At 36.7% G+C, this 26,427-nt stretch overlaps 1 protein-coding gene across 1 annotated transcript in view; it reads left to right on the forward strand.

The window, feature by feature from the left end:
- The window catches only part of DNAH7 (dynein axonemal heavy chain 7), a 248,143-nt gene that overhangs the window by 13,734 nt on the left and 207,982 nt on the right, over window positions 1–26,427 (forward strand). The window contains exons 3-9 of the mRNA XM_089915967.1: window positions 6,205–6,267; window positions 9,113–9,221; window positions 9,960–10,107; window positions 18,378–18,465; window positions 19,503–19,683; window positions 21,413–21,488; window positions 22,869–22,994. Of these exons, the coding sequence (XP_089772093.1) occupies window positions 6,205–6,267; window positions 9,113–9,221; window positions 9,960–10,107; window positions 18,378–18,465; window positions 19,503–19,683; window positions 21,413–21,488; window positions 22,869–22,994 (791 nt within the window). The remainder of the gene's footprint in view (window positions 1–6,204; window positions 6,268–9,112; window positions 9,222–9,959; window positions 10,108–18,377; window positions 18,466–19,502; window positions 19,684–21,412; window positions 21,489–22,868; window positions 22,995–26,427) is intronic.

Below are 26,427 nucleotides of genomic sequence, written 5' to 3' on the forward strand. Positions count from 1 at the left end.
TCTCTTTTATTTCTTGTCTGATTGTTGTGGCTAGGACTTCCAATACTATGTGGAATAAAAGTGGAGTGGCTGGACAACCTTGTCTTTTTCTTAAACTTAGAGGAAGTGCTTTCAGCTTTTCACTGTTGAGTATGTTGTTAGCTGTGGGCTTATCATACGTGGCCTTTATTATGTTGAGATATATTCCCTCTACACCCAGTTTGTTGAGAGTTTTTGTCATAAATGGATGTTGAGTTTTGTCCAAGACTTTCTGCATCTATTGAGATGATCATATGGTTTTTATTCTTCAATTTGTTAATGTGGTATATCATGTAGGTTGATTTTTGCAAATATTCAACCATCCTTGCATCCCTGGGATAAATCCCACTTGATCATGGTGTGTGATCCTTTTAGTGTATTGTTGAATTTGGTTTGCTAATATTTTGATGAGGATTTTTACATCTATGTTCATCAGTGATATAGGCCTGTATTTTTTCTTTTTGTGGTATCTTTGTCTGGTTTTGGTATCCGGGTGATGGTGGCCTCATAGAATGAGTTTAGGAATGTTTCTTCCTCTGCATTTTTTTGGAATAGTTTGAGAAGGATAGGTGCTAACTCTTCTTTAAATGTTTGGTAGAATTAACCTGTGAAGCAGTCTGGTCCAGGACTTTTGTTTGTTGAGAGTAAGTCTGTTTTATTACTGATTCAGTTTCATTACTGGTAATTGGTCTGTTTCTATTTTCTTTTTCTTCCTGATTCAGTCTTGGGAGATTGCACTTTCTAGGAATTTCTCCATTTCCTCTAGATTGTCCATTTTATTGGCATAAAACTGTTCATAGTAATCTCTTATGATCCTTTGTAGTTCTGCGGTGTAAGCTCTTTTTATAGGAAAAAACTGTAAAAATACAAACACATGAGGCTAAATAATACACTACTAAATAACCAAGAGATCACTGAAGAAATGAAAGAGGAAGTCAAAAAATACCTAGAAACAAATGACAATGAAAACATGACAACCCAAAACCTATGGAATGCACCAAAAGCAGTTCTAAAGGGAAGTTTATAGCAGTACAATCCTACCTCAAGAAACATCTCAGATAAACAACCTAACCTTACACCTAAAGCAATTAGAGAAAGAAGAACAAAAAAACCCAAAGTTAGCAGAAGGAAAGAAATCATAAAGATCAGAGCAGAAATAAATGAAAAAGAAATGAAGAAAACGACAGCAAAGATCAGTAAAACTAAAAGCTGGTTCTTTGAGAAGATAAACAAAATTGATAAACCATTAGCCAGAGTCATCAAGAAAAAAAGGGAGAAGACTCAAATCAACAGAAATAGAAATGAAAAAGAAGTAACAACTGACACTGCAGAAATACAAAGGATCATGAGAGATTACCACAAGCAACTCTATGCCAATAAAATGGACAACCTGGAAGAAATGGAAAAATTCTTAGAAAAGCACAACCTTCTGAGACTGAACCAGGAAGAAATAGAAAATATAAACAGACCAATCACAAGCACTGAAATTGAAACTGTGATTAAAAATCTCCCAACAAACAAAAGCCCAGGACCAGATGGCTTCACAGGCAAATTCTATCAAACATTTAGAGAAGAGCTAACAGCTGTCCTTCCCAAACTCTTCCAAAATATAGCAGAGGGAGGAACACTCCCAAACTCATTCTACCAGGGCACCATCACCGTGATACCAAAACAAGACAAAGGTGTTACAAGAAAAGAAAACTACAGGCCAGTATCACTGATGAACATAGATGCAAGAATCCTCAACAGAATACTAGCAAACAGAATCCAGCAGCACATTAAAAGGATCATACACCAGGATCAAGTGGGATTTATCCCAGGAATGCAAGGATTCTTCAATATACACAAATCAATCAATGTGATAATCCATATTAACAAACTGAAGGAGAAAAAACATATGATCATCTCAATAGATGCAGAAAAAGCTTTTGACAAAATTCAACACCAGTTTATGATAAAAACTCTCCAGAAAGTAGGCATAGAGGGAATTTACCTCAACATAATAAAGGCCATATATGACAAACCCACAGCCAACATCATTCTCAATGGTGAAAGACTGAAACCATTTCCTGTAAGACCAGGAACAAGACAAGTTTGTCCACTCTCACCACTGTTATTCAACATAGTTTTGGAAGTTTTAGCCACAGCAGTCAGAGACGAAAAAGAAATAAAAGGAATCCAAATAGGAAAAGAAGAAGTAAAACTGTCACTGTTTGCAGATGACCTGATACCATACACAGATAATCCTAAAGATGCTACCAGAAAACTACTAGAGCTAAATCAATGAATTTGGTAAAGTAGCAGGATACAAAATTAATGCACAGAAATCTCTTGAATTCCTATACACTAATGACAAAAAATATGAAAGAGAAATTAAGGAAACACTCCCATTTACTACTGCAACAAAAAGAATAAAATACCTAGGAATAAACCTACCTAAGGAGACAAAAGACCTGTATGCAGAAAACTATAAGACACTGATGAAAGAAATTAAAGATGATACAAATTGATGGAGAGAGATATACCATGTTCTTGGATTGGAAGAATCAACATTGTGAAAATGACTACACCACCCAAAGAAATCTACAGTTTCAATGCAATCCCTATCAAACTACCAATGGCATTTTTCACAGAACTGGAACAAAAAATTTCACAATTTGTATGGAAACACAAAAGACCCCGAATTGCCAAAGCAATCTTGAGAAAGAAAAACAGAGCTGGAGGAATCAGGCTCCCTCACTTCAGAATATACTACAAAGCTACAGTAATCGAGACAGTATGGTACTGGCACGAAAACAAATATAGATCAATGGAACAGGATAGAAAGTCCAGAGATAAACCCATGCACATATGATCACCTTATCTTTGACAATGGAGGCAAGAATATACAATGGAGAAAAGACAGCCTCTTCAGTAAGTGCTTCTGGGAAAACTGGACAGCTACATGTAAAAGAATGAAATTAGAACACTCCCTAAGCACCATACACAACAATAAACTCAAAATGGATTAAAGACCTAAAGGCAAGGCCAGACACTATCAAACTCTTAGAGGAAAACATAGGCAGAACACTCTATGACATGAATCACAGCAAACTCCACCTCCTTTTTGACCCACCTCCTAGAGAAATGGAAATAAAAGCAAAAATGAACAAATGGGACCTAATGAAGCCTAAAAGCTTTTGCACAGCAAAGGAAACCACAAACAAGACAAAAAGACAACCCTCAGAATGTTAGAAAATATTTGCAAACGAAGCAACTGACAAAGGATTAATCTCCAAAATATACAAGCAGCTCATGTAGCTCAATGTCAAAAATACAAACAACCCCATCCAAAAATGGGCAGAAGACCTAAATAGACATTTCTCCCAAGAAGGTATACAGAGTGCCAACAAACACACAAAAGGATGTACAACATCACTAATCATTAGGGAAATACAAATCAAAACTACAGTAAGGTATCACCTCACACCAGTCAGAACGGTCATCATCAAAAAAATCTACAAAAAGTAAGTGCTGGAGAGGGTGTGGAGAAAAGGGAACCCTCTTGCACTGTTGGTGGGAATGTAAATTGATACAGCCACTATGGAGAATGGTATGGAGGTTCCTTAAAAAACTAAAAATAGAACTACCATATGACCCAGCAATCCCACTACTGGGCATATACCCTGAGAAAACCATAATTCAAAAAGAGTCATGTACCACAGTATTCATTGTAGCACTATTTACAATAGCCAAGACATGGAAACAACCTAAGTGTCCATCGACAGATGAATGGATAAAGAAGACATGGCACATATATACTATTGAATATTACTCAGCCATATAAATTAACGAAACTGAGTTATTTGTAGTGAGGTGGATGGACCTAGAGTCTGTCATTCAGAGTGAAGTAAGTTAGAAAGAGAAAAACATACCGTATGCTAACACCTATATATGGAATCTCAAAAAAAAAAAAAAAAAAGGTTCTGAAGAACCTAGGGGCAGAAAAGGAATAAAGATGCAGACGTAGCAAATGGACTTGAGGACATGGGGAGGAGGAAGGGTAAACTGAGCCGAAGTGAGAGAGTGGCATGGACATATATACACTACCAAATATAAAATAGATAGCTAGTGGGAAGCAGCCACATAGCACAGGGAGATCAGCTCAGTGCTTTGTGACCACCTAGAGGGGCGGGATAGGGCGGGTGGGAGGGCGACACAAGAGGGAGGGCATATGGGGATATATGTATATGTATTGCTGATTCACTTTGTTATACAGCAGAAACTAACACAACATTGTAAAGCAATTATACCTCAGTAAAGATGGTAAAAAAAATATTGACTGGAATGTATGCTTTGTGTGGGTAGAGAGTATCTCATATAAAAAGTCATCATGTATACAGTAGGAACAAAAGTGGTGTACTGCTGACCTCACAGAGTTGTAAAGAGAACTGAATGAGATAATTCATGTAAATTTCTTAAAACAATACACAGCACACAATGTAATCAATATATATTCTAATCAATATAAAGACTGGCAAGATAATTTAAATTTTTTGTATTTTGTACTAAGTCTTCAAAATCTAGTACATATTTTACACTGAAACACATCTCACTTCATAGTGGTCAGTAGCTACAGGTGGCTAATGGATGCTGTTTTGGACAATGTAGCTTAAAAAAAATACAGGGTTAGCAGACATAAGAAGTAGCCATTCCCTTTAGGAGTAAGGGAGAGTGCTCGAGGAAGAAACTTGGAAGATACATTTCTTCTCCAAAGCCTGGATTAAGACCCCTTGGAGAGGGAATGGCTGTGGCCCACCTGGATGGCAAAGATGTTTGCTGAGGTGTTGCAGGCTTGGGCTGGTAGGTGAGAAAACCACCTTGCTTGCATGCTGAAGAGTTTGAAAGTCTCCCTCTGTGATGTAAGGGAAACTTTCTGGGAAGCTGCCCTTCGGGATGCCCGTGAAACCTGCAGCCCTGCTGGAGGGTGTCTGTCACTGGGTCACACATCACAGGCTGGGAAGGTGCCCACATGCAACCCTGCTGGAGGGTGTCTGTCACTGGGCCACACATCACAGGCTGGGAAGGTGCCCACAGGCAAGGATGCTGACTGCTGGCAGCCACACCATGGAAGCAGCGACAAAAAGCCCTGGAAACAGGAAGAGAGTCCTTTCCTCTCACAGTGTTGTTTTGACACCATTTGTAATATTAATGCTGGTTGGCAAAGGAGAAGTGTTACAGAGTCCTGCCCAATCACAAAGGGGGGCAAAAAGGGTAGATTTGGAGCTGAGAGGCAATAAATTGACAATTGGCAAAAAGCACGACTTATAATCTGCTTTATAGATCGAAGTATTTTTCTCAACAGTGCTTCCTCTTACCTAGGTGGAATTCCTACCATGGAATCATCCTCTACTCAAAGGAATATATCAGCACTTTTCCCTGAAAGTTGCTGCTAAAAAGTATATGTTACTTACAGTAACCTGACGATGCATTAACCTAAATACATTGTCAGCTTAGGAAGTGGAGCATTCTGGTTGTCAATAGAACAGAAATGGTATTTTAGTGATAGAGAAGGGAGGTGTAGAGTACAGTAAGCCCTGGACACTAACTAGGTTCAGATTAAATTCCCAGGGGATGATGTAATGGATAAAAGCCTTTGCACATTTTTAAAGCTTTCTGATGGGTATTGTTGGATACCACTTTCCTTTCTTTCCTTGCTATGAAAAAGCAATTCTAAGACAAACATTGAGAATTTAAAAAGTAGTAGAGGGGCTTCCCTGGTGGTGCAGTGGTTAAGAATCCATCTGCCAATGCAGGGGACAGGGGTTCAAGCCATGGTCTGGAAAGATCCCACATGCCGTGGAGCAACTAAACCCATGAGCCACAACTACTGAGCCCACATGCCACAACTACTGAAGTCCACGCTCCTAGAGCCCGTGCTTTGCAACAAGAGAAGCCACCACAGTGAGAAGCCTGCGCACCACAAAGAAGAGTAGCCCCCACTCACCGCAACTAGAGAAAGCCTGTGCACAGCAGCGAAGACCCAATGCAGCCAAAAATAAATAAATTAATTTTTTTAAAGTAGTAGGGTATGTCTTTAAATATTTTGAACACTAAGTGCTTTACTTTAGATCCTCTGTAAAATTTGGTTGAATGAATCAATTTTATCATTAACAGAGTAAACTTTTTTTTTTTCTTTAAATGCAGGATAAATCGTCCAGCAAAGAAAAATCCAAGACACCAGTAAGAATTTTACCACAATTGCCTACGGTAATTTACCTATAGACTTTCATTGGATTTTTGCCCTTTTAAAAATGTTTACTAGTTTCAAACTTGTAAATAAGTAACTGAATTTATGATTTTGAATTTTGTGCTCAATTTGACTATTTTCTGATTGAGAAATTCTGAGGTGCACATAAAAGGAAAAATAACTATCTTAATAAAGTAAGCGTAAGCTGTAATTTCCTAATAGCGTGTACAGTCTGTTTGAATATTCTGGATAGAAGTGTTTCCAAGATTGTCTAGCAGAAAATATATCAGTGTTGGAATTAGGAGATGAAGCTTTGGGTTACATCCTCGTCACTAATGGCCCTGCCATCTGAGGGAGTCACTTACCTCTCCGAGCCTCAGTTTCTGAGTTTGAAAGTAAGAAGCGTTGATGACCTTTGAGATGCATCTTCTGGCACTGAAATGCTATTCCACAGAAGATTCTTCAGATCTTGCCATCCTTTTTATTATTATTATTATGACTAAAAATTGTCATTGTCCTGTGGAGGAGGCAGTTAATAGACATTTTCAGTTGACAAGTGCTGGGTAAGATGTACTTGACTGTGATAAATTTTACCATTTAGTAGTTATATTGAATTTAATGCCATTGAGTTTTGCTCTTGTAACTGCTGGAAGCTGAGCTTAAGTGGAGGTTCAGTGCAAACACTGTTTTTTTAAAATTGTGATAAAATATACATAACATACAATTGATCATTTTAACCATTTAAAATCTATAGTTCATAGACATTAAGTACATCCATATTGTTGTACAGCCATCACCACCATCCATCTTCAGAACTCTTCATCTTTCCAAACGGAAACACTGTACCCATTAGACACTAATTCCCTGTTTCCGCCTCTTGTCAGTCCATGGCAACAAGCATTCTACTTTCTGTCTCTATGTATTTGGCTACTATAAGTACCTCATAAGTGGAATCATACAGTATTTGTCTTTTTATGTCTGGCTTATTTCACTTAGCATAATGTTCTCAAGTTTCATCCAAAGCATTATTTTTTGAAACATATTTTAAAAGCTGAGAACAAACTATAAAATTGAATTTGTGTTGCTTTATAGAGAAAGATTCCTGATAATTTAAAGTGGAGGACATTTTTCACTTAGAAAACTTGAGTTAATATTCTTAGATAAAGTAAATGAACATTTCAAAATATACATTTTAATTGAAATTTTTTTTTAATGATGCCAGATTCTATAGAATTGAGCCATAGCACCTTTTCTGTGCTTCTGCAAAATCTATCTTAAATTTTCTAGCTTAAAAGACAAGATTTGAAATGGAATAGGCATTTTCTGTTTAAAAATTTGACAAATTTTAAAAGAGAAAAATAAAAATTACCCTTAGTTTGTTGTGTCTTATTAGTATATAGGTTTAGAGATGTAAACTCAATTAAAATTTCCTGATTCAATATTCAGTGGCTGAGTTGAATAATAATCCTTTCCTGTCATTGGCATATAATAGTCTAAAATGCTTTTATTGGCTGATTTAAACTTGGTTTTATGTTCATATTTGGCCATATCTTACATGTTCTCAGCATTCATTTTCTCAGTTTCATGTGTGTTAAGGGAGATGATATTTTTAAGAGATTTAAAAAAATCCATTGACCAAAGCAAACAAACAATTTTCATTTGAATATTAAGGTTTGTACTTGGATAAAATCTTCCGGCAGTAGTTAAGCCCTAGAGTGATTTTCATTACAGAAATTTATGCTTCTGGTGGTGATCCTTGTTGAAATCAAGGGTGACCCAGTGCTGGTGGCTCCCAACCCCTCTGAGCTGGTGACCTGATTCCCACCCTTTGTGAACACCTTACTCATAGCCCACCCATGAATCTGAAATCCTTTATGGAGCAAGATGAGAGCGGAAGAATGGAAAGGCAGGCAGGGAAGGATGGAAAAGCATTGACTTATTAATTGTCTTAGCTTGTTTTCCTGTGAAAGAAGAGCCTGTAAAAAGGGCTTCTGTGCAGGTAGTTTATTTGAAAGTAGGAGTAAAGGGCTGGGAAGAGTAAAACTATTCAATAAAAGCCAGTACAAGCATGGGCTGTCAAGTTGGCCTGAATGTGAGAGGAAGACACAGATTCAATTGTCATTGTTTAAAAATATGTACATTCTACTTTAAAACCCACCCATCTGGGTTTCTTGAAGAGACATAGGTTCTAGCAACAGTGGGTCTGTGTTCTGTTATCGCAGTAACCGGCTCGAGCTAATTAGTTGTTGCCTTTTTAGGAGACGTAGGTTTTCTCCTGTTGGCCACAGTCCCCACCACCCCCTAACATTTCCCAGCACTGAAGCTGGGTGCCAGTTAGCTATCAGCACTACCTTTCCTCCCTCTTTCATGATACCTGCCAGAACTGTGTAGATATAAGAATTTATAACCCCTGCCTTAAACGATGGAATGAATTTGTGAGTTGCCAGGGTAATCTAGAGCTGCTGAAGCCATGAGAACAGGAAGATCCTTTGGAGCTGGAATGTAGAGGAACTCATTAGCATTGGAGTCCAGCATGGTGTGGCTCTAATTAAGATGGAAGGCTTAAAAAATCACTTGCCAATGTCTGTGGGTGAGTAAACTCTGTGGAATGAACACCTCAGTTAGGTAACAGGTGCCCACATCAAACCAGCAGCAGAGCCTTTGGTAATGTGTCCCAGATGTCACACACCGTGCCATTCACAGGCTTCAGTGAGATTTGCTATTGGGTATTTGTGCCTTCTTTACAGATGTCCTAATTTGTTTGAGAAAACGTCTGTGTTTATACATTCTTATGCATTTCATGAAAAAAGTTTTTTTTTTCCCCTGACCTTGTTTTGTTAATGCTATCTAAATTTCATATTTCAGGTGAGTTCAAAGCCCCAGTGGCAGCAGGCGGCTCCATCATTCCATTTGAGTGTAAAGCGGGATGAAGGTATTCCAGAGCAGTTTAGTGTTAAAAATCAACAATCATATGGTAAGAACTCTAATATTCTATCTTAGACTTCAAGGACATTTTCTAGAGAAAAAAAATCACACAATATTTAGTTAATTAGAGCAATGAAATCGTAAACTGAAATATTTATGTAAAGTAGAAAAATTTATCCCAAGTGTGTTCCCTAAGAAAATAATTGAATCCGGTTCTTAGTTATTTCAGGCTGTTGTAAATGCTATAAAAGCTGATATTTTAGGAATTGGGATGTTTATAATAAAACTTTGATTTATTGTATTCAGAATTTGCCTCTGTATCAAAGACTAAAGTTTTTTCTAAGGGGGATTTTAAGAAGTTGTAAACATTGCTTCTAAATTATTTATATTAATATTTTTGACTTATCAGATTGATCGTATAGAATATTAACTTTTTTTCATCATGGTTCTCTAAATTTTCTGCAATAGTTTTATATTATGTTTTTATAATAATTTTAATCTTCATTTTAAGAAGGTTCTATGCAAATATAATTGAAAATCTGAGTTTATTAACATTAATCAAAATATAAAATAAATTAATGAATATTCTTGAAATAAAGGTTTCTCATGATGACATAAAATGAGAGTTAGTTTAACTTCCTCGTAGTGAAAGAAAATATGGTTACTTAAGAACTTAAAGAATGTAGTTTTTTTCTTAAAACATGCTTCAGCATTTTATTCTAACCACTTAAATATTTTAGCTTACTTTTTAGATGACTAATTTATGCCTTTTTTTAAAAAATTCAAGCTGACTACATGGAGCGCTTTGGAAAAAAGGGCAAGTTACTCGACCAGATTGATGATAGTCATGCTGGACCATCTACTTCCAAATCAAAGAGCAAATCTCCACATAAAGAACGAGAAAACTTTAGAAGCACTCTTGTTAATGTCATTATGTAAGTTCTATAAGCTAACCAGTGTTATCCTCTTTAGAGCCCCTGGGAACTTTTTAAACTACAATTATAAGAATTCTATGCCTCTCTAAGGATGCCTGAAAGCCTTGTTGGAATGAGGTCAGGGTATAAATAACGAAAGACTGAGCTTAACTCTAAAGGTGTCTCACTTTTAAATATCATCAGCTGAAAAGGTACGTTGATGAAAATGATCAATAAAAAAAATCTGTAATAGGGATAGGAGAGAGTTTTATTCAAGCCAAGCTGAGGACTATAATCTAGGAGATACAGGTTCAATAAGCACTTGACTTGTGTTCCTCCAGACTACAAAATGGGGGGAGGCTTACAAAGACAAAAACTACAAGGTTACAGTTAGTTTCATGAGTTGTTTATCAAGAATTATAATTGGATCTGGCAAGAAGGAAGGATGCTTGTTAAGTAAGGATTGGTTGGGGTCCAAAATGGTTGCATAGTTACAAGGGGTTGTAGCTGGCAGCTGCTAGCAGATACTGTTTTGAGCATGGCTGGTGGTATCCTTGAATTTGATAATAGTTCAGAAAATTTAAGTTCTCAGTGATGCAGGAACATGTCTGAAACCACATCCACAATGGCCACCTGGCTCCATTTTAAATGCCTGAAACAGTCACTCCATTTAGATTTTTAAATGCAGTCTTTTCTTTAATGGTTGAAACAGATGTACAAGGCATGTTTGACGGGCCGTAAGACAGGCTGTTTGAGTTAGCATGAAGTTCAAGCCAAACCATGTATAAGCCAGAAAGACTTCCCCGTACCTCAGTATATGAACATTTCTTCCATCAGGTGTCAATATTAATACTTGGTGTTGGTCGAGAGAGCTGAATGTCTGGGAATTCTGGTTGTAGGCATGCTGCCTGGTAGAAGATTTGGGGCAGTTATTTTTTTCCCCATCTTGTCTGTTCAGGTGATGTGGTGACTTCCCTGGCATTGTGGGTCTCCTTGTGTATAAAAGGAAGGAACTGGGCTGAAATGATCAGCAGTGTGATCAGGGCAGGGCTTGCCCAGTCTGAAGTACAGATCTGTTTACGGAGGGCAATGCAGATGCAAGTCACCAGTTCCTCTTTGCCTGTTTTTTTCACAGCTTGACGCTAGTTGTTCAGTAGCCCCTTTCTTTCATCATGACTCTCAACGCACACACACTGCCATTGGTGAACAGAATTTAGTGACACATTACAGTAAGTCACTCACCCACAGAGCTCCATTTTACTGTCCCCACGTGACACCTTACTGGCTGGATAGGCATCTTGAGGGGCGGGCAGTGGTCACTGTGTGCTGACAAAGGGATGGCAGATATGTGGGCTCCTGTGCAGTTAGATCGTGGGCGTGTGCCTCTGCGAGAGTGGTTTGGAGTTTGCTTTTGCCAGGCACCACTAGACATTACCAACTTGGCCCACTTACATCACTTTCTTCAATTAAGCCCTCTCAGAACACACGAACTTGGAGTAAAATCAACACTCCAAGCCATGGGTGGGTAGGCCTCTGGTTACAAACTCATAGAAGCAATTTTTTCTCCTCCCAATGTCCTGGCCAAGACAAATGATCTTCTTGACACAACTTTCCTGTGCCTGTCATTTTTGGTCCTCCTCTGGTTGAGGACAGAGCCCGTCTTGGGTTTCAGCTTCATACAGAGGTCTGGGTTTGAATTCTCCATTTAACTCCAGCCTACAGAATCATCTCCTGACCCCCATGGGCGTTAAAGTCCAAGGCTCCGCCCCACAAGGGCAGCCGTAGCCTCGGGGGTTGGCTGTTACTCTGCCTTGTCATTCCATCTTTTCCCTCCTGAGTATTTCCTTTTTTTCTTGTGAGCTCAGCTGTGCATTCAAAGGAGCTTTGTGGCATATTATCCAGTATTTATGGAATGGTACTGGGAGGTTTTTCAGATTATCTTTGCTGCTGTGTTATAAGAAACAGAAGTCTCTTTTTAATCATTATGTCATTTTTAGTTATACCTTTAACAAACACTATATGGATGGTCTTATTAAAATTCAATCTTTGAGTTTCTGGACTTTAGTAGCATGTTTAATCCCATTTGTAGTTATTGGTATTACATATTTCTTATTTTGTATTTTCTATTTACTGTATCTTACCTTTGCTTATTTAATCTTTTTTATTATTTCTATTGAATTGAATTTTCTGTCCCTTTATTCCTATTGGCTTAAAAGTTATCAAATATATTTTTATTCTTTTAGTGGTTACCCTAGCATTTAAAGCCATATATAATAACTTATATTTTTAAAAGTTTAAAATTCATTTGATCCATCTTCCCTCTGAATAATATGAAAGGACCTTCGAGTGCTTTAACTTAGCTCTGAACTTTCCTTTGCATTTTTCATGTGATTGTTTATTTCTACCAATATTTCTATAATATTTTAGTTTTACCAAGTCCTTAAACTCCCCATACTCTTTTTCTAAACCTCCGACTTACTTAGATTTACTAACATGTTTTCTAATTTCTTAGAAAGTTGCCTTTGCATTCCACTCCTCACTTCCGGGTTCATTTTTTTTTTTTGCTGAAGTCCTCCCCTTAGTAGTTCTTTCAATGAGGATCTGTGGAGAGTAAACTCGAGACTTTTATTTTTTGTAAAGGTCGCTACTATTTTGCCCTTACTCTTGAATTAATGACTAAGCTCACTACAGAGTTAAAGGATAATAGTAATTTTTTCCCTACAAATATGGAAAACATTGAAAACTGTTAACAATTTTCCCCAAATAAAAATAGAATATATTTAACGTGTACAATGTGATGATTTATTATACTTACACATTGTGAAAGGATTTCCAGCAATCAAGTTAACACATCCATCACCTGACATATTTACCTTTTTTTGTGTGTGTGAGAACCCTTAAATTCTACTCTCTTAGCAAATGTCAATTACACGATACAGTATTATCTATAGCCACATGATGGCATATATTATTGTTGATGAGAAGCCTTTGTTGCTTTATTTGTTACTTCTTTGTTTGCAATCTGTTTGTACTGTCAGTTTGTCTTTTCAAAGCCTTCTATATAGTCTGTAAAAAACAGGTTTAGCGAGATATAACTTACATACCATTACATTCATCCACGTTAAAAAGTGTACAATTGAATGAATTTTAGTAAATTTCTGTAGTTGTGCAACCTTCACCAAAACCCAGTTTTAGAATACTTCTGTCATCTGCAGGTTCCCTTTTGCCCATCTCAGTTAATCCTTTCTACCACTGGTTGCCCCAGGCAATCATCGATCTGCTTTCTGTTTCTATAGCTTTATCTTTTCTACAATTTCACATAAATGGAATCATACAGTATGTATGTTTTGAAACCCATCTTGTTTACTGTTTCTTATTTGGGGCTATTATGAATGATGCTGCTATGAGCTTTGCATGCTGGTCTTTTTGTGGACATCTGTTTTCACTTCTCCTGCGTAGATACCTATTTATAGAAATTCTGGGTAGTGTAGTAGGTGTGTGTTTAAATTTTTAAGACATTCCTAAGCTGTTTTCCAAATCATCATACTATTTTACATTCCCACAGGAATGTATAAAGAAGTTTCTAGTTTCTCTACATTCTTGCCCACACTTTGTCTTTTGTTGTGTTTTGTCATTCTAACCATTCTAGTAAATGTGTTGTCGTATCTTATCATGGCTTTAGGTTGTATGTCTCTAATGACTAATAACGATGGACATCTTTTTTGTAGTTGTTGGGCATTCACATAATTTCTTTGGGGAACTGTCAACTTAAACCTATTGCCCATTTTAAAAAATTGGGTTGTTTGTCTTATTATTGCCTTGTAAGAGTTTTTTATATAGTGTCTATGCAAGTCCTTTATCAGATATATCTTTTGCAAGTATTTTCTCCCAGTCTGTGGCTTATCTTTCCATTTCCTTCCTCGCATTTTTTGAAAAGCAAACGTTTTAAATTTTGATGAAGCTCAACTTATCAATTTTTTTCTTTTATTGTTCATGCTTTTGGAGTCATATCCAAGAAACTTTTCCTATCACAAGATCATAAATATTTTCTCTTATGTTTCCTTAGAAGTTTTAGCTTAGCTCTAGTTTTAGTTTTAGCTCTTACATTTATGTGCATGCTTTATTTCAATGAGGTATCTGTGTTATGAGGTAAGGGTTAAGGTTCATTTTTTTGCATATAGATATCCAAATGTTTCAGCCGCATTTGGTGAAAAGACAATTTTCATTGAATTACCTGGGTATCTTTGTCCAAAATCATTTGACCATATATAGGGTTCTATTTCTCTTGCATTTACCTACGTGTCTGTATTTACACCACTTGTCATGTAGCTTTATATTAAGTTTTGAAATCAGGTAGTTTAATTCCACAAAATTTATCCTTCTTTTTCAAAATTGTTTTGGCTGTTCTAGGTCTTTTGCATTTTCATATACTACACTTTAAGATCAGCTTGTCAGTTTCTGCAAAAAAAGAAAAAAAAGAAAGAAAAAGCTTACTGAGATATAGTAGACAATGCACTGAAACTATAAATCAATTTTGAGAGAATTGCCATTTTAATAATATTGAGCCTTCCAGTCCATGAACATATTATTTCTCTCCATTAAATTAGATTTTCTTTAATTGCTCTCATTAGTGTCTTGTATTTTTAATGTACAAGTCTTAGACTTTAAAAATATTATTCTTGAGTATTTTTCTTTTTGATGTGAATGAAATTATGTAATTTCATTTCCTGATTATTCTTTCTCCGTATATAGAAAAATCTATTGAGTTTTTGCTTCTTAATTTTATATCATAAGACCTTACTAAACGTGCTTACTAGTTCTGGAGCTTTTTAAAAGATTCCTTAGAATTTCCTACATATCAGTCATGTTGTCTGCAAATAATAGATTTATGTCTTCATTTTCAATTTAGATGCTTTTCATTTCTCTCTCTTTCCATTTTACACTTGTTGGGTCCTTCAGTACATTGTTTTTCTTTTCCTTTTCCTTTTCTTTTTTTTGCGGTACACATGCCTCTCACTGTTGTGGCCTCTCCCGTTGCGGAGCACAGGCTTTGGACGCGCAGGCTCAGCGGCCATGGCTCACGGGCCCAGCCGCTCCACGGCATGTGGGTCTTCCTGGACTGGGGCACGAACCCGCGTCCCCTGCATCAGCAGGCGGACTCTCAACCACTGCACCACCAGGGAAGCTCCAGTACATTGTTGAATAGAACTGGTGATAGTGAAATTCCCAGTCTTATTGGGAAAGCGTAGGATGTTAGTTGTAGGTTTTTAAGATACTCTCTATTAGATTAATGAATTTCCCTTCTTTTCCTAGTTTGTTGAGAGGTTCCGTCATGAGTGGGTGCTGGATTTCTGTCAGATGCTTTTTCAATGTCCATTGAGATGATCATTTGATTTTTGTCCTTTTTAAATATGGCATATTAGATTAAATGATCTTCATATGTTAAACCTTGCATTCCTCTCACTTAGTCATTATGTATATGTAATATACATAATGGATTTGTTAAAATTTTAAGGATTTTCAGATCTACATTAATGAATGATATGGGACTGTACTTGTGATGTCTTTGTCTGGCTTTGGTATCGGGGTACTACTGGCCTCATAAAATGAGTTAAGTGTTTCCACCTCCTCTATTTTCCAAATGAATTTGTGTAGAATTGGTGGTGTTTCTTCCTTACTTGTTTGATAGAATTTATTAGTGAGGCCATCTGGACCTGAACTTTTCTTTGTGGAAAGATTATTACTTACTAATTCAATTAGTTTACTTGATATAGATTTCTTCATATTTTCTGTTTCTTCTTGAGGCATGTTTGATACTTCTTTACCTTTTAGGAATATGTTCTTTTCATTTAAGTTGTCTAATTTTAAAAAGAATTATTTATTTATTTATTTGTTTGTTTGTTTATGGCTGTGTTGGGTCTTCGTTGCTGTGCACGGGCTTTCTCTAGTTGCGGCAAGTGGGGGCTACTCTTTGTTGTGGTGGCTCCTCTTGTTGCAGAGCATGGGCTTTAGGTGTGCAGGCTTCAGTAGTTGTAGCACGTGGGCTCAGTAGCTGTGGCTTGCAGGCTCTGGAGTGCAGGCTCAGTAGTTGTGGCACACGGGCTTAGTTGCTCTGCGGCATGTGGGATCTTCCCGGACCAGGGCTCTAACCCGTGTTCCCTGCATTGGCAGGTAGATTCTTAACCACTGTACCACCAGGGAAGTCCCCTGAGTTGTCTAATTTGCTGGCATAAAGTTGCTCAGATAATTTCCTTGCTGTCAGCCTTCCTATACATTTCCTCCCTTGGTACCTGTTGATTGCAACACGAGAGCCTTTCCTAGGGGTCTCCTAGGCAGATTGGTTTCCTTCCTGCATGAGTTACGGTCTGTGGTGTTCTCAGTTGTTTCATCTGTTCTTTATCTTCTTTTCATGTTCCAAAAATTTGTTGAAGTATCTACTCAGCTGATGACCCTCTAGTTGCTTTACAATCCTGGGTTCAAATTATTACCATTTTCATAGGAAAACTTGAAAAAAAGTATGTTTATGTCACCATCTTGAACCAAAAATCTCTATTGATAAAGAGAAAAAATATCAATATAGTTCTTTCAGTTTTGAGAAATAAAGTACATCATATTTTCTCTTTAACAGGTAAAGTGTCTCCAGTATTGATTGATTTATTTCTGAATGGAATGTTGCTTTGATGGAAAGAGCATGACAGCTTAGAAGCACATATGGATGGGCAGATCCTTGGTTTTGTATTTAATTAACAGTGTGATGAAGGGGAAGTTATTTAATCTCTCTGACATTGTTTCTTCATCTGTGCAGTGGGGATAATTATGTCATTGTCTCCTGTAACAGTAGGTGTGGGGATTAGAGAAAGCTTCTATTATTGTTCCTAGCAGCAGGATCTTTGCCTGCGGCCACAGAACGATAGAATTACAGAGTTTTAGAGCTGAAAGGATCTTCATTCTGACTGCAAGAACTTCTGCAGCCTCTCCTATAGCCCCTAACCTCCTCCCTCTTCACCCCTCCTGACCTTGCTGCATCCTTCTAGGTCCACATCACTCACACAGAGGATGAAGTTTGAGTGTCAGGATTCAGCAAAGTAGATAGGATAAGCATTTCTTCCATTAAAAAACAAAAAAAACAACAATCCATTTATTAAGGTCATATACTTTATAGTGGCAGAATCTGAACCCAGATGTCCTGAGTCCTGAAGTACGTTACTGTCATTAGTATCTTATTACTATACAAACACCAAAATAACGAGATGATTACTTTTGCAGTTAAAATAACCCTTCTCTTTCCAGCCACAGAATACCCTGAAGATCTGAGACATTCCTGAGATATCCCTGAGACATTCCTGAGACATTGCCTTGCCTCTCTTCTCTGGTCCATTTAGTTGAAAAAAATAAGTCTAAAGTTCACAAGATAGTGGATTCCAAGATTTGCAAAAAACTAAGTCAGAAGATCCATTCTGGGTACCTACTTTGGTATGATATCTCAGACAGATATTCAATACACCTACAGTCTCCACTCACTGGACAATTAGTGGGGAGAAGTATTTTATTACACAGCATCACTAACCTGTATTCATCCTGATGAAGTTGGGACCTGGAGCATGATACATTCAATGATAGACAGGTTAAAGGTATCACAGAAAAACTTATTTTCCTGAAGATGTGAACTTTTCACACATTTGAGCCCCAGAGGAAGTTACAAAATGTAGCTCATATCTGATATAGGTTTTGAATTGAATTATACCTAGAAACGTTATAGTATTATATGAACAGTTAGCCAATAATAAAAACATAGGAGCATATGAGCTTCTATGTCCCTTGTTGCTAACTTCTAATATGTGTTCCTAGAAATCTGAGAAATGCTCTCTTGAAGAATATATCTGTGTCTTTGGCAAAACTACATTTAGAGTCTTTTCCATCGGTGCTCTTCTAAACGTCATATTTATAAATAACCATACATGTTTTAGGAATAATGCAAGAACATTCCTATAAAAGTTCAGAGAAGAGAGATGATTTTGGAGCAATGAGCAAGAATGAATAAAGCCTATCAAAAAGGATGTGGCCTCTGAATTAGATCTTTCAAATCACTTTCAATAAAACTCTCTCTCTGAATAAAGAGAAGGTATTCTGGGAGGAATACGGTACCAAATAAATATGTTTACTATTTTTAAAATGTTCCACAATGCCTTTTTTTCTTATTTTATAAAGGACAGTCTGACAGATAAATCTATTGATTTATGTTCTAACTGCCATTTATATACATTTGAATAGTGTGTTTATCATTTTCTTAGGCAACAAGATGCTGTCTTAGACTCAGCTACTCTGGATGAAAGCACATTGCCAAAACTAACCACTTCTGCAATAGAGAGAGACATCTTGGTAACAAGCTATTTCTTTTGTCAGTATAATTGAAAGTAAAGGAAGCACTTGAAGGTGCTCTTGTGCCTTTGAGTTTATTCTGTGCTCCTTCCTGTGCAAATACATGGATGTAGGAGTAAAGATGAAGTTCCATAAAATTGCTCTATTGGATTAATGGAGGAAATTATTCTTCCCCTCGTTTCCTAAGGCCACAGTCAGAGAATCTCAAGTCTCCCTGCTCCCTATGTTAAAGCTAGCCTCAGTCATGTATAGCTTTTACATGTCTTTATTCTATGAGAAATTATTTTAATTACATAATGTACATGTCACAGAGCATATTAACTTACTTTAGAAAAAAGTAATTCTTCAATGATTTCAAATATAGAATTTTTTAAAAGCAAATATCAAAGACTTTAACATTGCTAATTTGAAAGTATTTTTTGATGTTTAAATTTTTTTCTGATAAGTGACATGTAAAAACTTGGGAAAGTATATTGACATTAAATGTCCATTGTTAGAGAAATACTATCATGTCTTAAAATGAATTTCTTGTGTACACATTTAACAACATCTGTAAAATTATGGCATGAAATATTAACAGGCCAATTGGAAATTTTGTAAATCCTGTTGGATAATATTTCTGAGATTAATGAATAGGGATACTGATTCACTTACAGCTTTTAAGATCTACTTCTGATTATCAATAACACAAGGACAAAAACGAACATACTAAATTTTCACACATTTATAGAACACTAAATTCTACCTCCACGTATATGAGTTCTGTTTAGTACATCATATATTTAGTAATGTAACTTCAAGTTTTAGGGTGTAGTTATGAATTAAGGTAAGAGTTTTAATTTTCATGAAATAAGTTTTTTTTTTAACTTAGGAGAGCTCAAATAATGCCAATATGAATTGCAAAAAATAATTTTTTATGATTTGTAAATACTCTCTTCTACTAAAACTTTAATTTTGCTTAGTGGTTTTAGTTTTGATAAATACTTCTTTTATTATAGTATTAAACCCATCTCCATTTCTCATTATCTTTTCTGTAGAGATATTACTATTATATCCACCATGGAATTGATACGGACCACGTAGCCCCAATGGAAGATTCTTGGCTGGAGCATGTATTGAATTTAGTCCCCCAACATCTGAAAGTCCTCACTAACAGCATACTCGCATTATCTGATGAAATGAGAGAAGATTATCTTCTTAGTGTAAAAAAATCCATAGGTAAATCAGTATTTCTCTTTCTAATTTGAATGCGTCTTATTAAAGATAAATTTAAAAAAATTTAAAGTTAACACCTATATTTGAAACTATTTATATTTATTAGGCTGTTTCTTGTATTGTGGTTACATTGCTTAAGATCTCAGGCAAATTTCATTAATAAAATATAGCAAAAATTTTTAAAAACCGTCTTTCTATTTGTAGGGCTATATCCCCTAAACAAAGGACATAACTGAAACAAATTTTAAAATGTTAATTAATTAATATTACTGATACCATAAACTAGAGTGTGATTAATTACAAAACTACTGCTATGGACCAGAGGTTGGCAAACTACAGCTCATAGGCCCAATCTGGCCCACTGCCTGTTTTTGTGAATAAAGTTTTATTAAACACAGACACACACATTCATTTGCATATTATCTATAGCTGCTTTTGCACCATAAGAGATTGTTGAGTAGTTGTGATAGAGACCTTGTTGCTCACAGAGTTGAAAATACTTGCAGTCTGGCCCTTTACGTGAAAGTTTGCTGACTCATGGTATAGACCAATAGGCTCTAAGACTGACATTATCAGAGCCATTTAAAAAGTACTCATTTCCAGACCCATCTGAATTAAAATCTCTGGAGGCAGTCTTTCAAATCTGTGCTTTAAAAAAAGGTTCTTCGATTGGTTGCGATAGTAAGCCTGATATAATTGATGCTATGTCAAAGTTGGAGAAATCATACTGCTTTGAAATGGTTGCGGGACCCTTCAGGGAGGAGGGCATTCACTGCATTGAAGACTCCTATTGAGTGTTTTGATCATGTAAAGAGCCATATCCTTGCCCCCAAAGAGTTCATAGTGTAATGAGGGCCATGGACAAATCACTAAATTATAAAGCAAAGTAGCAAGTACAGTGAGGAGAGAAATCGAGAACATGGTCTAAAGGAGAAGAGGTCCTGCCTGACTTGTTAGGAAGGACTCTGGCACCTGAACTGAGTTGTGAAGGATGAACATGTACAGACTAGGGAACACGCATGGCCTAGGAAATGGTGGGAATGATGGCAGACAAGAGCGAAAGGCTCTTCTGACCTTGCAAGGGGCTCTGATGGCCAAAGAAGAGGGTGCATTTTGGGAAGGGGATAGAATACTAAGGGCCTTACATGCTTTCTTTTAAGCATTTGAAGGTAAAGGAGAGTCACTGAAGGATTTTAGGCAGAGGGATAAAAACATATTTGCATTTTAGAAAGAGCATCTTCAAAGAAAAGCAAGAAAGTTAGAATTAACTGAATTAAAGACTGCAGAGGCAGAAGTAGCTCACTTTACTGATTTCATAACAAGGTAGTTCTATGCTCTTAAGCAGTTTAAAAGAGAACAGCAAAGCAATATGTATCTTTCCTCAGTGAAGGGAAACTACTGCTACTCTGTATTGTTGACCTTCAATTCAACAAGAACAATTTTGGTGGAAGAGCTAAAAAGGAAAATGTATCAATAATATTAAGAGCAATGATTTTCGAATGAAAGAACAGGAACATTGTTAAGAAAGGGTATATATATTCTCAAAGACACAGACATCATAGATTTTCTCATAAAAATTTTAAAATTTTCCTGTGTTTATAAATGCACAAATCTCTCATTATTTTAAAAAAACTTAATGTAAACAATTTTAAAGCAATTAGTTTTGCAATTGCTTGGGAAATACTATAATTACTATAAGGTTGTTGATCAGAACTTTTCAATTTTCTTTTAGTTGATTTTGTTTTAAAAGATCCTAGAGAAAAGGAGGATGACAGAAAGGTAGAAGAACTTCCACCCCATCGTGCTGAGTAAGCAATCAGGTTTCACTAAGAATATTGATTTTTTGCAGTCATTTCTCTGTATGTGGATATATTTATACACTGGTTATATTTTCTCATATATGTTTATAATTTGTGTACTGCATATATACAACTGATCATACTATCTTTGTTTATGTATTTAAGCCCTAACATGTTATGTTTACAAATTGATGGATAGATGGGTAGGCAAACACACACTGACAGATGGATGCCTATGTGGTTAAAACATAAGTGCTCTGGTGAAAGACCTTGATACAGATCTTTTATCTCCACAGCTCCAAGCACAGGCTTTAGATGTATTAGGGACATGAAAGCTTGAAGGCAATTTGAATGCCCCAAAACACAGTGGGAATGTTGCAGAAAATATGCAAACACAGAATATATTACATGGATTAAAATATAGAACACATATGGGAAAATCCACTTGCTATATATTTTCCCTAAAATAACATTTAGGAATACATCACTTAAATAGTTTGAAGAATAGAACTTATGTGATTAAGTAACCACTTCAGTTTTACTTTGTTTCTTTTGTATCATTTAAAAATGCCCCAAATTGTTTCTCTTAACAACTAAAAAAAAAAAAGTCGATGTATCTTCTATGGAGAACAGCTTTTCTCCCAGGGATAGACAAAAACTATCCTTTGTAATTGTAAAGGTGATATGACCACAAATGAAAAACTGAATTAACTTTACTACATATTAAAACAAGACTAAGTGTTTAAAATCAATGAGAATAAAAAACATTTACTGGCATAATATGTAAATGTTTAAATATACCCTGAAAGATGAAAATGGCCCATCTTTAGTATATAAAAGATGATTAGTCAAGTCGGAGGAGTTACAGAATAAATATCTTTAAATAGAATGTTACTGTTTATGATTTTGTAAGTGAACTTTACACAGTCAGAGGTGAAGTTCAAGAAGATTTCCAGGCTGGAGTATATTCTTAAAATGTTTTAAAAACAATAGGGACATAAAATGTTTAAATGTTTCCTTAAAAAAACATTCTTTTAAGATATATATAAAACGTAGCTGGCTACTCTTCCTGCTTGATCACTATTAGTTATTTGTGGACTCCATCACATCAAGCATTTAGAGAAAAACAATCGCCTTATGTGATAAAAATTCAAATCTAATTTTATCTGCGTTAGTTAAAAATTATACTAAACCACAAAGAGTATGATTTTTATATACTTTAAAACATAATTACATGTTTTGTTATTACCATAAGGGATAACTCCTATTTTTAATTCAAAATAACTCAAAAAATTATTACTCAAATAAAATTATTACTCAAAAAGTACTTTGACTTTTATAAGACTTTCTGATTTTTAAAGCAGATGACTATTTTCTCTTTGATTTCAGAATGGAAATTCTTCCAAAACCTTGGAGGAAATCTTTTTTAGCTGCAAGCAGTTATATTAGGGATCACTTGAACGCAGTGAACCCTACAATGTTGGCGGTGCTAGATTTGTGGCACAGTACTTTTAAGTAAGTATTTCTGGTCTTACTGAGGTTTTTTTGTTGTTGTTGTTTGTTTTGTTTAAGAGAGATGAAAGTTATTACATCTTAATTATTTCTTTGACTATTTTAACTATAAATTTTAAAAATAATTACAAATCTAACCTAAGTAAGCATGGTTTTAAACAACATAAAAGTGTATAGGGTACAAGTGAGCGTCGCCATTATGTCTTACCGAGTTCTCCCTTCCCCACCCCCGCCAGGTTACCATATATACTTTAAGGGGTAATCACAGTTAAGGGGCTGAATCGCCATGCCTCGTTTTAAGTCCCACAGAACATTAGCTGCTACAGTCATCTATATTGTTTAGAAACCGAGGTAATACTGCCCATGTGATTAGCATGAGGTGAAGTTTCTGGGTGGCTCTTGGGGATCATGCATCTCCTTGTGGGCGTCGTCATGGTGCGAAAGGTGCAGAGCTGGATGTGAAGACTGGTGGGCGCTATGGAGTTACAGACCTTGGCCCTAGGGCTGAGGACAGTTTACCTCGCAGTTGAGAAGTTCCAGCTTCATATTCCCTCCCTTGTGCCGCCCCTTCCAAGGCACTGAGGGGGCATCCTAGCAATAGGCACATGTGGACATAACCTATTTCTAAAATATGTAGAAGTAATACAGATTTATATCATTTTTCTTAAAGAAGCCCTCTCAAAACCTGAATGGGTCCCTGTCTCGTGATAGAGGACATGGCAGCCTGGCCTCCAAGGTGGTCCCATGAGCCTTTTCTCACCCTTCCAGCCAAAGCCCCAGTTTACATGCAATCTGTTCTCCAGGGTCTCCTGGTTCTTAATTGCAGGTATTGTCCTGAGGACACAATAATGAGCACATTTTCTCGCCTCCTGCAGACCAGCAAAGGGAAAGCTAAGAGCTTTGGGTGCTTCAGAAGCACAGCTGTTGTCTCTGCTCTGGAAAGCACCCCTGCACATACACTAGGGGGGCCTCACCGACCAACTTCTCTGAGCTCCTTCCGAAGTTGAGATCCTTAGCGCTCAGGAGCACCTATAACCCTAACCCTGCTCCCAGTCCTGCTTGAGGAAGCCAAGCCAGCCAGAATCGCCCCAGCTCTGCCACCCTCCCATCAGACGCTCTCCAGTTCCCACCTGTGAGATGAGTGTGGGTTTGTGGTGTCTAAGGCCCCTCCCCTCCCTCACTCCATCCCTCTCTCCCTTCCTTCCTTTTTTAAACAAATTTTAATGTAATTTCTTTACACAGATACATATGTAATTAATATGATTACACAAGTGTGATCATATACACTTTTTAAGTGCAGCCCTTTTTTCTTTACTTTGCCTGACTCCCACCAGCCTGGCCTTTCTTTTCCTCGAACGTGCCCTTCTTTCTACCAACCCAGCCAAAGACATGATAACCATTAGTGGGGCATCTTCCCATACTTTTCTTTGTGCTCACGTAGCCAAATATATATGTATATCCACATACGTGTATATACATACATAGCATAAAACTGGCTTTCGTCAATGAGACTGTTGACTCCTAGAAAGCACATCCTTTCAACTTCCCACTGTATAATGTGGATTTCTTTGTCTTCCTGAATTTGTCTTATAGGAAGAGGCCATCTCCCTGCCCCATGCTTTTCTCATTTTGTTTCTTTTGAGTATTGAGGCTCAAATATCTCTCCCTGACAAGGCCCATGATCTAATTTTGTCTGCAGTGATGAGATCCTACAATACAGTATGTCACTTTCACAAAGGATGTTTACATGTAGTAGTACATTTCATTTTCAAAACACCACCACAGTGTTTATTTTATTCTTTTAATATCCATTCATACATGGAACTGCTAGAACACACTGGGCTGGATGCTGGAGGATGAGCACCATTGCCTAATATTGTTCATAAAGGGCTAGACTTTGTCTATTGTACAATGTCAGGAGGCTAGAGACAAGAAAATGAAAGGAGGAAGGGGAAGAAGAAAAAGTAACAAAGCTGAGATAAGAAAACAGTAAATAGTAGATATGTCCAAAATTAGTGTCCAGGGATGTGGTGGCAGAGATGTTAGTTGCAGCAGCTGAAGCAAACCTCAGAGCTTCCAGGGTAAAGACAAATGAGAAAGAAGCTTTGCAGTCGGTGGGTGGGAAGAGAGCCCCACCAACTCCTATGTTGCCTTTGCCAGCATAAGTTGTTTTTACTCTCTGTGTGAATATTAAGAGTGGGATGGGCAGACCCAAGTGCTGCCCCTCTGAGGAGAAGCCAGCATTGAACACACAGGGCATCCTTACTCTGGGTTAACAGCCATTTGCCCTGAATCTCAGCAGGTCTTGAAGGTACAGGACATCTCTATGTATGGCTGTGGGTTGGGGGATGGTGATACAAAAAAACCATCTGACTGACTCTAAAATGCATGAATAGGGACACCTCTATGAATGGGGATGCTCTCTAGATGGAAATGTGCAAATTCATGTCATTCAGTATTTATGCTTACAGAACCCACTTAATGTCAGAGATGACATTTAGTATGCAGTCAAAAACCTACTTAGCACACAGGTATTTTTGCTTGAAAAATGGTGTATGTCAGGGACACATGTATATACAGTGTATATATGAGTATAGAAATTATCATAGGATATATATTACAGTATAAATAGGATGTCTAAGAAAATAAGAAGATAAAGAACAACTTTTGAAATTCATGATTTGATCAAGGTGAGTCCAAGAAAATACTTCTAGAGCACTGTGGATTCATTTACTGTACAGTACTCAGAGAGGATACAACTTAATCAATCTTAAATGTATTAAAAAGATGCTTAACTCATAATAAGAAAAATGCAAAGAGTTTGAAATAAAAACTACACTGGGATATCATTATATTTCCTATGGAATTGACAAAATTCCAAAATACTGACATCATGCTTTGTTGGTGAAGATTGGAGAAATGGGCACCCTTTTGAAGGGAATCCAGTCATATCTATCAAAATTACAAATTCATTTACACTTGAATCCGGCAATCTCATTTCTGGGAAATAGTCTAGAGATACACATGAAAATATAGGAAGTGATCCAGATTCAGGGTTCTTTATTGTGCCATTTGTCAAGAGGATTAGCCTGGAAACAACCAAGTAACCGTTGATAGTGGACTGGTTCAATGAGTGATGGTACATTCACACAATGGAATATTATTACACAGCTATGAAATATGAATGATAACAGTATCAACGTGCTAATATGGAATGGTATCCAGGATGTATTAGTAAGTGAAGAAAGCAAGTGCAGAGCACTGCCTAGAGTGTGCTACTTTGAATGTAATGAAGGAGAACTGGCAAGAACAGAACTTGTTTCTAAATTCATGGAGCAAGCAAGAAATGTAGGCACTTGGAGTGGGATTTAAGGGGCAACTTGGGCCCCGTGAGAAGTGAGATTAGCTTTGAGAACCAGAGATCAAAATCAGAGAC

This window comes from Delphinapterus leucas, chromosome 8 (assembly GCF_059928025.1).
Source record: "Delphinapterus leucas isolate spDelLeu-1000000601 "Yukka" chromosome 8, BTC_Dleu_Yukka2, whole genome shotgun sequence".
In the NCBI taxonomy this organism is placed as follows: domain Eukaryota; kingdom Metazoa; phylum Chordata; class Mammalia; order Artiodactyla; family Monodontidae; genus Delphinapterus; species Delphinapterus leucas.